Here is a 15355-nt window from a genome sequence, read left to right as displayed (position 1 = left end):
CTTATTTATTTTTTTAAGATTTTTTTTTTTTAATTTGTAAGTAATCTATACATCCAATGTGGGGCTCAAACCTACAACCCCGAAGAGTCACATGTGCCACAGTCTGAGTCAGCCAGGTGCCCTGCTACTTTTGTTTTTAATAACAGAGGGCATGTTTTCAGAGATTTTACCTATTTAACTTTTTTTTTATTTTTGAAGATTGATTTATTTTAGAGAGAGAGCATGTGGGGGCAGAGGGAGAGGGAGAAAAAGTCTCAAGCAGACGCTGAACTGAGCTTGGAGCTTGATGTGGGGCTCCATCTTACAACCCTGAGATCATGACCTGAGCCGAAACCGAGATTTGGATACTTAACCAACTGAGCCACATCAGGCACCCCTAGTATTAAGGTTTTAAGGCTAACAGTTTCCCTTTGTAGTGGTATATACTGGGCATTTAGACCACTAGCAGGCTACGGAAATAACTGCTTTGGTATCCTTTGTGTATTGATTTTCTATTGCTGTTGTAACAAATTACCATAAATTTGTGACTTAAAACAACACAAATTTGTCTAACAGTTAAGGAGGTCAAAAATCCAAAATAAGTGTCACTAAACTAAAAATAAAGGTTTTTATTGACAGGATTGCATTTCTTCTGAAGGACTCTAGAAGAGCATCTGTTTCCTTATATTTTCCTGCTTCTAGAAGCCGCTGACCTACCTTGGCTCATGGTCCTTTCCTCTGTCTTCGGTGCCCGCTAATATCTTCAAATCTTGGACTCTCCTGCCACCCTCCTTCACTTAAAAGGACATGTGTGACTATAGTGGACCTGGATAATTTCCCCAGTTCAAGTTTCTTAATGATATCTACAAACTCTCTTTTGGTGTGTAAGGTCATATTTGCAGGTTCCAGGAATTAAGACATGGACATCTTTTGTAGGCCATTAGTCTGCCTACCACATTATGTAATGGGAGAATCTTCTAATAGAACAAACTTTCACAAAAAGTTCAAGTATCTACTATAGTTGCACTTGTCAAAGTCTCTAGCATTCTTTGTGTTTCTAACCTAATCACTGTTCTTCTCTTACTCAATGTTCAGCAGCACTCAGTAGTTGTCTTTTAACTTGTTTTTGAAATATATTTTCATTGCTGTGAAACCACATGCCTGGTTTTCCTTATACTTTTCTAACTTTTCCTCCTATATTTGCCATTTCTTTTTCTGCTTGACTTCAAGTCTGGGCTGTACTTCCTAGTTCCTTCTCTCCAAAGGGGGAAAAAATATCCATTGTTATGGCACTCAGTATTTTCTGATATCTTCAAATTTGTATATCCAGTCTCTCTGAGCACCAGAGTTTAATGGTATAGTTGTGTGTTGCACCTTAACCTTTATAAGTATCTCAGACTTAATTATTTAAAACATCTTAATTTTTCAACCAAACCAATTTCTCTTACCTTATTACTTATTCCAGTAACCAGCACTACCTAATACTTAATACAAACTAAAAGATAAGTCCTTGGGTTGCCTGGGTGGCTCAATGTGTTAAGCAGCCGACTCTGTCTTGGCTCAGTTCATGATCTCAAGGTCTTGGGATTGAGCCCTGTGTCGGGCTCTGTGCTCAGTGTGGAGTTGACTTCAGATTTTTCTCTCTCTGACTCTCCTTTTACTCTCTCCCTCTCTCTAAAATAAAGTTTTTTTTTTTTTTTTTTTTTAAGTCCTTGAGTCCATTCTTACCCCATTTCTAGTTTATACACAAGTCCTGCGGGGGCTTCTGAATCTAACTTGCCTCTTCTTCATTGTTACCCCCCCCAGGCCAGGCTTTCTATTTGTCACTTGACATTATTACCATGCCTCTCTGACTACTCTTATTACCATGCCTCGCTGACTGCTCTTCTTGTGCCTTTTCCCTCTACCCTGTCCCCATCCATCCATCCATCCTCTACATGGCAGGAAAGCTGATTGCTTTAGGATTTGAAGAGGCCAGGGGGCTGCCTTATTTAAATCCATAGTGGCTTCCTATTCTAGCAATTTCTTATTATGATCAGACTTCTGCCTTCTGTGACCTTTTCATTTTTCCTTTGCTTGCTTACATTGCTGTAGCCATGGTGGCTTCATTTCAACCTCAAGGCCTTTTCACTTGGCTTGCTATGTCTCCTACTGGGTCCACTCTTACCTAGGTATTTGGATGGCTAACCCTTGTGATTTGGGTCTCAAGTCCTCCTGTATTCTTTCTCATCACTTATTTTGCCTTTATTTATAGTTCTTATCTGAAATTACCTTGCCTGTTTTTCATCTTCAGTAATACTACCCATTGGCTAGAAAAGAGGCTGGTGTACTAGTAAGTACTCAGAAGTTACTGAAACAAGGCCCTAAATTAGCACCAAATCTTATTAGACTAGGAGGGTAATTTTCCATTTATCCCCCTTGCAACAGATCATCCTGTTCAGTCATTGAAAATCAAAGCCCTTGGCCATGTACAGCCAAAGGCAACCTGTGGCCCATTTACTTAGGAGGAGCCCAGCTTGTATGAGAGTCTCATCCTAACCAACTGTTTCCCATTCCATTCTTCCTATGGAGCTGCCTCTTTAGGTCCTACTGTGCAGTAGGTCATGGTAATTGAATTCCCACCTCACTTTTAGTAATTTCACTTGTGAATCATTACTTTTTAGTTTTAGTATCGTCCAGAGGTTTTTTCCCAAGAAACCAGGATTGAGTGTGGTCAGTAAATTGTCTTGAGAATTTTTTCCTATCAATAAATAAAGGCCACATTCTTTTTAATGGCTATAAAATAGTACAATAAATATGTGCTATAATTTATAACTTAAAATATTAAATTTTTAGTAGTTCATATTCAGCGTAGAATTATTTAATTGAGCTGGCTTTTCTTTGAGACTAAGGGCAGAGGAGTGGGGCACATAGTATGTAACTTTCCAGAAGGAGCAATAACATAATGGGAGTTGAAAATGCAGACTAGGAAGAAACATTTCTTTAGTAGCTACCAATGTTTTATACCAGGAGGATTAATATTTTGAAACAAAATGTGATTCCTGTTGGATTACCGTATAAATTACTGTACATGTTGGATTTTATACCAGGGGGATTCCTAAGGAGCAAGAGCATTCTCAGGAGGTGTAGCTTTTGTTTATAGGGATGCACAATTGCCAGTGATACAGTGCCACTTAGAACAGTACAGAATCACAGTTCCTGATGAGACAAAGGAGGCATCTAACAAATTTACCTAGGAAAACAAGGTCAAAGCCTCTGAATGATGGCTAATGAACAGTAATAATACTTTATAGGTTGAGTCACTTTATATAATGGGAGAATAGAACTTGGTCAAAATATCTCCAGTAACCCAATGAAGGTTAGGATATTACCCATTTTATATATTGAGAATCTGACTTTGAAAGGTTAAATGGCTGGTCTAATGAGTTTGGCTTCAGCAAGATAGTGGGAACAGTACTTCTTTGGTCTGTAGAGTTATATTGCCTGGGCTTTAAACCATCCCCTAGCACTCACACTAATTTCACTTTATCTGTAAGAGGAGATAATAGCTCTTATACATTTTTTGGGGGAATCTCTAACATTTAAAAAAAATATATCGAATAATTGATGTAAGGAACTTAACCCATAGGAAGCACTTAGTGTTAGATAGTATTATATATTCTATCAATGATTGTATAACTTTGAGATTTTGTGGAGCAATAGGTTAAAGGAAAAAAGTAGATCAGGGCAAGATAGAATGGTTTGCTTTTAATCTTGACAAGTGAGGCTGTTCAAATTTTTTTCTACTACCATAATCTTCATAAAAGAAAAGAAATTTTAAAAAATCCAAGTTGGTACTGAAAGACCTAGTCTCAGAATAAAGATCAGTTACTTAAATTGAATAAATTTAGGTTCCATAAAAGACTCAATATAATTCTTATTCTCTTATTTCACCATGAAGCAGGATTAGATGTTCTATTAAGTGTCCTTCCAGTTCTGAAATATGTTGATTTGACATTCGTACTTTTGCCTAGTTCTCATTGCTTCTACATCTCTCCTCTTTTGACTTAGAAAACTGGTTACAATCCATGATCCGAGTCCATATTACCTAAGGAATCTGAGTTCTCCTAGGAATCATAGGATTTGAGATTAGTCAAATGGAATTGGGCTGGATAAAACCATTGCCACCATAAGAAAATAGCCTAGCAAGTAATATATAATCCTTCATCTAATAAATAGACACATATGACTACTATGTGGCAATGACTCCACTAGACCCTAGGCATATGAAGAAGCAAACACAAATGGTCCTTTCAAAGTTAACAGTTGAATTACTCCTAACTCCAGGCTTCGTAGGTTCTTGAGACTTCAAGATAAATATGATAAATTACTAGAGCTTTAATTTTAATTGAAGATAGTGTGGGGATGGGAAAAGTAATTTATTTGGCAATTTAAAAATTATATTAAAAAAGGAACAACAAAATTTGCATGACCTAAAAAAATGACAATACTTGAGTTTTTACTCATGTAAGAGCCGGTTTGAGCAATAGCTCCAGACTGGCATGCAGAGTTTACTCTTCTCTGTTCCAGGTTGATGATTCTTTACAATTAGGTTGCATTAACATTATGTGAAGGAACTTAAAAACATGGATTCCAGAGTGATGCCTAGGTGGCTCAGAGGTTGAGCGCCTGCCTTCCACCCAGGGCATGATCCTGGGACTCCATGAGTCCCACATCAGGCACCCTGCATGGAGCCTGCTTCTCCCTCTGTCTGTGTCTCTGCCTCTCTCTTTGTCTCTGTGTTCCATGAATAAATAAATAAAATCTTTAAAAAATATATATGAATTCCAGGATCCTGGAGACTGTGATTCAGTAGGGCTGTGGTAAAGCCTAGAATCTAGAAAAAACTCTTGGAAGATTCCAGTATAGTAGTGGTGGTCTACAGATAATTCTTTGAGAAGCCTTACTTAGGATACTTCAAAAGTTTCAGAAAGCAGTCAGTTTAAAAGGGAAAGTCACAAAGTGAAGCTTGCCAACATTTCTCCATTAAATTTATTTCATGGGGTGCCTGGCTGGCAAAGTTGGTAGAGCGTGTCATTCTTCATCTCAGAGTTGTGAGTTCCAGCCCCACATTGGGTGGAGCTTACCTAAAAAAGAGTAAGTAAAAAAGCATAAAACAAACCCTCACTTTTTGCGTTCTATCCCTACTATCTTTCTGAATCCTGACAATTTAACTGAGTTTCAAACTGTAGAGATTGATTCCAGATTAGTATCAGCAACTGGCCAATTTTAGAAAAGGTCACTGAGAAATTTTTGAAGGAGACTGCCCAGATTTTGGTGTTTGTTTAAAATTGTATTTATTTATTCATGATAGACAGAGAGACAGAGAGAGAGGCACAGACACAGGCAGAGGGAAAAAGCAGGCTCCATGCAGGGACCCCGATGCGGCACTCGATCCCGGGACTCCAGGATCACACCCCGGGCCAAAGGCAGGCGCTAAACCAGGGCCTGGTTTAGCCACCCAGGGATCCTCCAGATTTTGGTGTTTTAATTAAGCTAGAATCTCACTGCTTTTGTTTGTTTTAATAAGTTTACATTATATGTGGATACATATAACAAGTGGCTTAGAATCTGGCTTAGAGTTGTATCTTCCCCTAAAATCAGAATTCCATTTATTTTCTTTATATCTTTTAGGGATGTCAGTGCTTTCTAGCTGAAGACCACAGGAATGCACCTATAGTTGGATAAATTTGGGTTTATCGATTTGTTGGAACAAGGATAAACAACATATGGAACTGTGAAGTGCCTCAGTAAGAAAGTGTTAGAAATGACATAGGGTTTGGGCTTGTGTTACATGATTTGGAGAAGGTTCAAAGAGGCAGAACATTACTCTGGATTGGATGCTGGCAGGAAGTGGTGATAATTCTATGACAGGGCATCTTAATTCTTGGTTGAAATACAAGAAAAATGAGGTGAGGTTAAAGCAGATGGGTAAAGAAGTGACAGTTATATTAGCCAGGATGGGAACTGTTTTTTCATTTTTTGTGGTTTGTACATGTTCATGTTTGTTTTCTGTGTTCAAGTGCGGTTCCAGTGACCTTGGCCGATATTGATGTTTTGTGAAATTGTTTATGTTCTACTTGGGAGCACCATGGTCTAGCTGCTCTGGACTTTCACAGCCTGTTTTTCACTTTTTCAGGGTTAAAATGAAAATAGAGGAAAAATGCTGTTATACATATGAGTAGAATCTAAACATGTCTAAAATCACTGAGCAATAGCTATGTCTTGACAAGCAGAGAGGCAGCTCAGCGTAGGGGAATAAGACTGGAATTACTTTTCCTATTTATCCCCATAACTGCTGTGTGAACCCGACAATAACATTAACAGCTTTCATTTGTTGAGCATCTACTATATGCAGTAACATTTTTTAGGTGCTTTATACACATTGAGCAGCTTTGCAAGACATATATATTTTGATCTCCCCATTTTACAGACAAGTAGACAGTAACATTCCTAGAACCACCTAGTTAATAAGTGGGATTGCTGGGACGCCTGGGTGGCTCAGTGTTTGAGTGTCTGTCTACCTTTAGCTCAGGGCAGGATCCCAGGGTCCTGGGATGGAGTCCTGCATCAGGCTCCCTGCAGGGAGCTTGCTTCTCCCTCTGCTGATGTCTTTGCCTCTCTCACTCTCATTAATAAATAAATAAAATCTAAGAAAGAAAAAGTGGAATTGCTGATACAATAAGGGGAGGGGATAGCACCTACTCACTTTCCGCTATACCAGGACGCCCCTTTATTCAGAACATTGGTGTCTGCAGGCTTAGCAATGGAGATCTACGTACTTGGCGGGATTGTTCTGAGACTCCCACGCTGTCATACATCTGAAAGCACCTAGCACAGTGACAGGCTCATGGTGGACAAGCTACAACTAAGACTTTTCTTTCAGCAGAGTGGAGGTGCCTCTGTCGAGATGAGGTGGCTAGTAGTCCATGTTGAGTGACTCCAGTCAATTTAAACATCCTGGATACGGAAAAGTCAGGCTGGAAAAAAAAACCAAAAAGTTAGTATCACAGATTCTGAGTTTCTCTAATAATTTCCAAGAAATTGTCAAGGTCATTTCTTAGAGATGACAAAAATGAAGCTTAGAAAGGCAGTTGATGGAGAAGAAAAAAAAAAAGAGAGAAAGAGAGAGAGAGAGAGAGAGAGAGGCAGCTGATGCGTCCCGCGTCCCACTGCATCACTCAGTGCAATGCTGAGGCACAGGCGTGACTTCATCTTGCAGTGACAAGTTTCTAAACGTGTTGGCTCAGCGCATTTGGCAACTGACGCATTTTAAAACGGGCTTCGGTGCCCCGTGCGGGGCGCTGGCGCCCGGCGGAGGAGGGCGGCGGGGGGCGGGGCGAGCGCGGCGCCGCCTGGCGGGGGGCGGGGGGCGGGGAGGGCCGCGCCGAGGGAGCCGGGCGCCGAGCAGCCGGCGGCGCCATGTCCGCGCGCAACTGGGGCACGGAGCTGGGTAAGGGCCCCGCGGGTGGTCCCCGCCCGCACCCACCGCGCCCCCGCACAGCGCTCCCCGCGCTCGCCGCCCCCCGCCCCCCCCCCCCGGGCTAGGGCCAGGGCCAGACCCGGGGCTCGGCGGCTCCGGTGCTCGCGGGCGCCGGGCCTGGGGCGAGCGGGAGGCGGAGCGCGGGACCCGCCTGGCGCCTGGCGTGGCCCCGCGGGACTCGCTCCCTCTGCCCCCGCTGCTGGCAGACGGACCGACCCCAAACCAGCCGACCGCACTAGCAGCGCCTCCCCGGGGGGCCCTCACACAGCAGAGCAAGCCCTCAAACCACCAAAACGCACGAGCGGAAACAACCCCAAAACCGAGGCAGCCCCCCCCGCCCCGGGCGAGCCCCTCGCGACGGCTCCCCGCCGGGCGTCCGTGGGCTTCCGCGGTGACCACCTGCGCCCCGATGGCCCCACGCGGCCTTGCCCCTGGGAAAGTGGGCCCGTTTCCGTGAAGTCCGGAGATTCCCGAACGCGCGTGCATTGATTATTTGATCGTTTTTCATTTTATTGATACTATCGACTATGGCAGGAAAAAGTTTACTTCTGATTTCCTCAAATGTGAGAATTTCACGATCCAAACAGCAGAACCACGATCGGGGCCAGAGGTTAAAGATCTCAGTTCGAGTGTAGCTCCGGATGCCTGGATCCTGGATCTTCAACTTAGTTGTGTGATTTTGGGCAACTTCCTTGATCACTCTGTGCTGAAGTTTTTTTGATCTGTAAAATGGTTATAATCGTAGTACTTCGTAGGGCAGTTTGGAGATCAAATGAGAGGATTTAAAGTGTTTGGTACATTCTGGGGCTAGTTTTCAGAGAATTAGCTATGATTTTTTGCGACACACGGAAGCACTTTTTGTTTTCTTTCTTTAAAAGTGACGGTTCCAATTAAATAGGCCAGACTTAAGGAGGTAGTCCAGAACTTTTGTTAAATGGTAAGTGTGTGTCTTTATAAAGATACTCGATTTCTTCACCAAATTGATTCTCCTTCAAGTTATTGCCCTTTAGCAGATTATGTTTTAAACTCTAGTTTTAAATCTGAGACGTGGACTTTAGTAATAAAGGCATATTCCCCAGATTAGGAGATCCAGAAAGATGGTGGATGGGGTACAGGATGGAGTGTAGGCCTTACGTTGGTATCTTCTCGAATATGGCTCTTGTACTTGGCACACATTGAGCATACACCATTATTTTCCAAAACTTAGATGCTTATTTTTCTTCCAAGAAATACTATTAAAACCATTTTTACTTTTTTATTGATAAAATTGACACGTGACATTTTACCTTATTTGCAAAAATTACCATCACATCCGTACATTTGTTGAAAAGTATCAGTAAAGACAAAAAACAATTGTTATGTAGAATAATTGTAAATGTAGTTTTTTTGCAGCTATTTAAAGGATCATAGTTTTGCTTTATTCTCTTTGTTTAAATAAAATCAGATACATTTCAAGGATTTTTTTTTTCCTTCCCTGGTATTAATCATTATTCCAGACAGAGATTTAGCCTAAAATGTAAAATAAGTTACTTGAATTATTTATGTACTAGGAAAAAAATCATTCAGTATTAATTTATGCAGTATATTAACTGATGCCTTTTATAGTTTTCTAATTAAAAGTCTTTTTGAATAAACACTGTCACTTCTTTTAAAGAAATTAATGTGAATTCCCTATTACAAAAGGAATTCATGACTATTGTAAAAATTTTAGAAAATATAATTAGCACAAAAAACCTGAAATTATTACTAATCCAATCACTTATTTATATGAAGTGTATATACCTCTAGTTAATAGATTTTTTTTTGAATAAATAAATAGGCTCATTTGAGACTGAGCCTCACCCTTATGATCAAACCCTTTAGGGAAAACCTACTTTTATCATGGCATTTAGATATGTGAAAGAAAGCAAATCCTCTAACTTTAATGTTAATTTTTATGTCTGTGGTTAGTGATCAGTGCTGTCTGTGTAGGGTATTTTATACTTAAAACATTTCTGATTTTCTCCAACTCAAACATAAAGCTAAAAACACTTTCTTTGGGCTGTGTTTGCCCCTTGTGCATAAGTGACAGCTGTATCCTCATAAAAGCTTGATCAGTTTGGAGTCGGAAGGGTTAAAAGCCCTAAATCTGGGCCTGGTATTGAGAAGCCTATGGTTCTGGCCAAGCTACTTGATTTGTTTCCACCTAAGTCATTGGCTGTCAAAGTTTGCTTCCTGGACTAGCAGCGTTGACATTGTATGAGATCATATTAGAAATGCACATTCTCGGGCCCTGTTGACATCTTAATGAATCAGTTCTGGGATGGGGCTGGGCCTTCTGAGTTCTAAGTCCTCTGGGTGGTTCTGCAGCACACACAAGTTTGAGAACCACTAGCCTAATGAGCTCTATGGTGCTATGGGGCGTTTCTTGCCTTATGTATTCTATTAAAATGTTCCTATGTTCTTTTCTTTATTCTCCTAGACACCTCCCAAGTTTCGCCTAAAATGTAGGTACAGCTCAGGCAGTGATCTTTCTTTTTGTTCCTTGGTGTATCTCAGGCACCTGGAATAGTTTTCACCGCACCAGAGGCCCTCAAAGATACCTGTTGAATGAACTAATGAATTTAGAACCGCTCCTTGCTTGGGAGAACTGGGGCATTTCTGTGTAGGCAGGTGCTAGGGGAGGTACACTTTCCTTTTTCTGAACATTATTAAAATTTAAATTTGTTACTTTTGTCTCAAGAGGCTTATGAAGGATGTTGACTGTGTGGCTTCCTTTCATTTTTAAAAAAATTTTTATTTATTTATTTATTTATTTATTTATTTATTTATTTATGGCTTCCATTCAAATGTAATTTTCTTTGGAGGCATCTGGAAAATGGGGGTGTTGTATTAGGTGACTTCTAATGATCTCCCTACTCTGTATATCTGTAAGCTCTTGTGTACAGAAAGAAAAATGTCAAAAGTGTCTGAAAAACAATAGGGAAAGAAAGCAATTGAAAACTGATTTTTATTTTATGTATGTATTTATTTATTTATTTTTAAAGATTTATTTATTTGTTAATGAGAGACACAGGCAGAGGGAGAAGCAGGCTCCATGCAGGGAGCCCGATGTGGGACTTGATCCTGGGTCTCCAGGATCATGCCCTGGGCTGAAAGCGGTGCTAAACTGCTGATCCACCTAGGCTGCCCAAAAACCGATTTTTATTTTTATTTATTTGTGTATTTATTTATTTATTTTTTTATTTTTCAAAAACTGATTTTTAATTTGGAGGGATGGCTTTCCTGTATTACATACACAGGAGATTATTTTAGGCATATATCCTCAGTTGGAATGATCAGAGATCATGATTACTGAGGAATGTAAAGATTATTTTACTCTGTGGAGGCGCTTTCTGTAGTGCAAGTCAGAACAAACAAAAGGGGTCTCTTATTTGTTTAAAACACAGATAAAGGAGATTAGCTTTGGCTAGTTGCCAAACCAAGAGCCATGATGGGATTTTGTATTTTATGAAGCACATTTATTCATTCAGAAAGTGGTTATTGAATACCAATTAGGCACTGGGTAGTAGTATTCTGGATACAAGATGGACAAGGATAGTTCCTGCTTTCACAGACCTAGGTCTGATTCAGGAGCTGGGCATCAAGCCAAAGATACAATTAAAATAATTGCAAATGTGATAAGCAGTTATTTTTCATTTATTTTTGTCCGCTTAAGCAATTAGCTAGAGGTACCTAAGCTGTACCTTGAATGGATTGTGATATCCAAGTGTTCTGCCTTCTGACATTGTAACTTTTATTTTCCCTTGAAGAACTTAGGTAAGAACCAAGAATGTAGGGAGCTCATTTTTGCCACTCCTGCTGAAGAGTAACTTTGATGTAGAACACAGATTTTGGTAATGATGATTTTTCCACTGCAAAGCTATCTTTAAAGAATTTTTTAAAAAATAATTTGGAATGAAATTTTAAATCTTAAAGTTTGGCCAAGCACAGGATGCTGGAGAATAATTCTTCAACACTAGCCACGTGCCAGACACTGTGCCTAGATGCTAGGTACAAAGATAATGGTTAACATAGAGCTCTAGCTACATTCCAGGCAGTATGTTAAATACTTTTTGCATTATCTGTTACTCTTCGCAACAGCTCTATGAAGATTCTACTATGATGTCCTTTTTGCAGATGTGCAAACTGAGATACAGAGAGTTTTAAGTAACTTGCCAAAAACCAGTTAGGCAGAGCTTAGGCAGAGCTAAGGTGTCAGAGCCAGAATTCAAACCTAGGTGGTTTGGTGCTAACGCTGCATGGTTAACCACTGGACACTGTCTCTTGGTGCTAATTGGGGGCACTCAGTCTGTAATACAAGACTGTATTGTTGACCAGCAAGTCAATAGCAGGTGAATAATTTTAATGTGAGTCTCTTAGGTTTGCCCATGTCTTTGTGAAATCTTGTTTTTTTTTTTGAAAGATTTTATTTATTTATTCATGAGAGACACAGGGATAGAGAAAGGGGCAGAGACACAGGCAGAGGGAGAAGCAGGCCCCATGCTGGGAGCCCGACATGGGCTCCATCCTGGGTCTCCAAGATCACGCCCTGGGCCGAAGGCAGGCGCTAAACCGCTGACCCCCCCCCCCCCCCCCCAGGGATCCTCTGTGAAAGCTTTTTGTTTTCTTCCCATAATCCACCTTTTTCTTTTTCTTTTTCTTTTTCTTTTCTTTTTTTACCTTTTTTCTTTCTTCTTTTTTCCTTTTTTTTTTTTTTTTTGAGATTTATTTATTTATTCAGATTGAGAGAAAGAGAGAGGCAGAGACACAGGCAGAGGGAGAAGCAGGTTCCATGCAGGGAGCCCGATGTGGGACTCGATCCTGGGTCTCCAGGATCACACCCCAGGCTGCAGGCAGTGCTAAACTGCTGCGCCACCGGGGCTGCCCTTTTTTTTTTTTTTTTTTTATTAAGTAAATTCTACACCCAATGTGAAGCTTGAACCCAAGATGAAGACTTGATGACTGAGCCAGCCAGGTGCCCCCATAATCCACACCTTAACCATTGCAATTTGTTTTAGAGAAGATGAAGTTTATTTTGAGAAAGAATGGAAGTATCCAATCTTTGGTAGATTAGGAGAGTAGGTTTAGATATCACTGAATGAGAAATTTTCTGGGATGACATGTTAAACCCATCCTTCCTCTGGGAATTTTTTTTTTTTAAGATTATTTATTCATTCGAGAGAGAGAGCAGGGGAAGGAGCATGAGGAGAGAATCTCACTCAGATTCCCCACTGAGCATGGAGCCCCATGTGGGGCTGGATTCCATGACCTATGAGATCATGACCTGAGCCAAAATCGAGGGATGCTCAGCTGACTGAGCCACCCAGGCACTTTTGGGAATTCTTTACATAGATGTACTGATACACCTCAGAGTATGCCTCAGAGCATCGTGGAGTGGGGACCTGGGAGTGATTTGCCAAGTGATCAGAGTAGAGGAGTTTTAGTTTCCTTAATTTCTTTTTCTTGTCTCTTTGTATTTTTATAAAATCCCAGCTTTCATGCTCCAGTCTTTGGGCTTACCTTGTCTTGCTGGGTTTAAAAACCAATCCTGTCTCTTGATGTCATCTCATGATTAAAAAAAGAAGAAGAAAGAATGAAAATAAGTACTTACTGAAAATTTGTAATTTGTTTTGTTAATTTGAGATGACTTTCTTGTCCATTTTGTTTTTTTGATTTCTAAGTCTGAGGCCTCTCTTTATAGTTTCCTGAGAACTAGAATCTCTTCAGTTGTAAACAAGGCAAGCAGAATTAAAAGTCTCTAGATTTTAGGAGAGAAATGACATAAATCACCCTTCAATAATTCCATTTATTTATTTATTTATTTATTTATTTATTTATTTATTTAGTGAGACAGAAGGATGTTGAAGTTTGTTTTTGAGTTAAAAAAGCCAATCCCTGCTTAAAACAAAATGTATGGTAGCATATTCTATTAGGTGGCATGTGAAAATTTGGCTGTAGCTCAGGTTAGGTAAGAATAAAATTTAAAAATTTATAGATTTCTGAGGGAAATGGACCAAGTGGAGTTAACTTGAGATTTTTTTTTGACATTAAACTTGGTTTGTGCAATATTTTAAGTTAGTGTGTATTTTATATCTGAATCCAGTATTTTTTCTCCTTAATGCTTAACATATGTATATATTCTTTTGGGTCTAATAGGGTAATTTTGTAAACATTTTCTCTTTTAATTCTCCTAGTAATCCTCATCTCATAGGTGAGAAAACTAAAGCATTGAGAGTGTAAGTAACTTGTTAAATGTTTCAGAGTTAGTAAGAGTTGAGGTCGTGATTCAAATCCAGAACTTCTGATTCCAAGTTCTTTGTACCATAGCTGCCTCTGTATGTGCATGTGTATGTGTGTGTGCACTTATGCACGTGTGCAGAATATTCTAGGAGCTTGGGTAAAAAGATACTATGAAAGTAATTATTTTATGTAATTATGATATTGGTAATGATGAATTTATTATCCTTCCATTAAATATGATTATAAACCAGAATAACAAAAAAATTCTTTTTGCTACACCTTTTTCTTTTAACTTTAAAACAACCTTAAACTTTTAGGAAAGTTGTAAGTACCGTAGGAAGATCTTTTTCCTCTGAACCATTTGAGGAAAATGTCTGACTGACATGTTGTGTCACTACCTCTGGTTGTTTATTTCCTCTAGGAGATTTTTCTTAATAGCTACAACAGCATTGCACCCATTATAGTGAGAATGTTGACATTGATGCATTATTATATCCAGTACATGAATCTCATTCAAATGTAACCACTTGTTCAAATACTGTGCTTTATTTCAAAAAGATTTGGTTCAGAATCACACATTGCCTTTGTCCTGTGTCTCTTTAGTCTTCTTCAGTATAGAATAGTCTTTCATGGACTTGCAGGATCTTCACGCTTTTGCAGTCTACAGACCAGGTATTTTGTAGAATGTTCCTCAGTTTCTGTCTGCATTGTTTTTTTTTTTGTTTTTTTTTTTTTTTTGTGGTTAGATATAGGTCATGCATCTTTGATGGAATTATCACAGAAAAGATGCTGTGTTCTTGCTGCATCCTATTGAGTAAGCATATGATTTTGATTTATTTCATTATGGATGATGTTCATTTTGATCACTCGGTTAAGGTGGTAGCCAGCCTTCCCATAGTAAAGTTAGTTTGTTTTTTAAAAAGATTTTATTTATATATTTGACAGAGAGAGAAAGAGAGCACAAACAGGTAGAGTGGCAGGCAGAGGGAGAGGGAGAAGCAGGCTCCCCAATGAGCAGAGAGCCCAATGTCAGGCTGAATCCCAGGATGCTTGAAGGCAGACACTTAACCAACTGAGCCACCCAGATGCCCCAGTAAAGTCAGTTTTTAACCTTTGTAATTAATATGTATTTTGTGGGGGTGGTACTTTAAAAATTTTAACTAGGCTCCATGCCTAGCATGGAGCCCAACGCAGGGCTTGAACTTATGACCCTGGGATCAAGACCTGAGCTGAGATCAAGAGTTGGATACAGGGTGCCTGGATGGCTTAGTCAGTCAAGCATCCAACTCTGGATTTCAGCTCAGGTCATGATCTCAGGGTTGTGGGATTGAGCCCCACGTCAGGTTCCGAGCTTAGTGTGGGGTTTACTTGTCCTTCTCTCTCTCTTCCTCTTCCCACTTGTGCTCTCTCTCTCTCTCTTAAATAAATAAATAAATAAACAAAATCTTTTTTTTTTTTTTTTTTTAAGAGTTAGATACTTAACCTGCTGAGTCACCCAGGTGCCCCTGTGGGGTGGTACCTTGAAACTATTTAAATATCCTGTTTCTCTGCAAATTTTCAATTTATTTATGTTTGCTTGTTTATATTAGTATG

General features: G+C 39.7%; 1 protein-coding gene across 2 annotated transcripts in view; it reads left to right on the top strand.

The window, feature by feature from the left end:
* Window positions 1-7383: 7383 nt before the first annotated feature.
* The window catches only part of DERA (deoxyribose-phosphate aldolase), a 117419-nt gene continuing 109447 nt past the window's right edge, over window positions 7384-15355 (top strand). For both annotated transcript variants that reach the window (XM_077870930.1, XM_077870929.1), the window contains exon 1: window positions 7384-7471. In XM_077870930.1, the coding sequence (XP_077727056.1) occupies window positions 7441-7471 (31 nt within the window). In that variant the 5' untranslated portion in view covers window positions 7384-7440. The remainder of the gene's footprint in view (window positions 7472-15355) is intronic.

This window comes from Canis aureus, chromosome 25 (assembly GCF_053574225.1).
Source record: "Canis aureus isolate CA01 chromosome 25, VMU_Caureus_v.1.0, whole genome shotgun sequence".
NCBI classification, from domain to species: Eukaryota; Metazoa; Chordata; class Mammalia; order Carnivora; family Canidae; genus Canis; species Canis aureus.
Note: the sequence above shows the minus strand (reverse complement) of the source record. Positions and strands in the feature narration are given on the sequence as shown.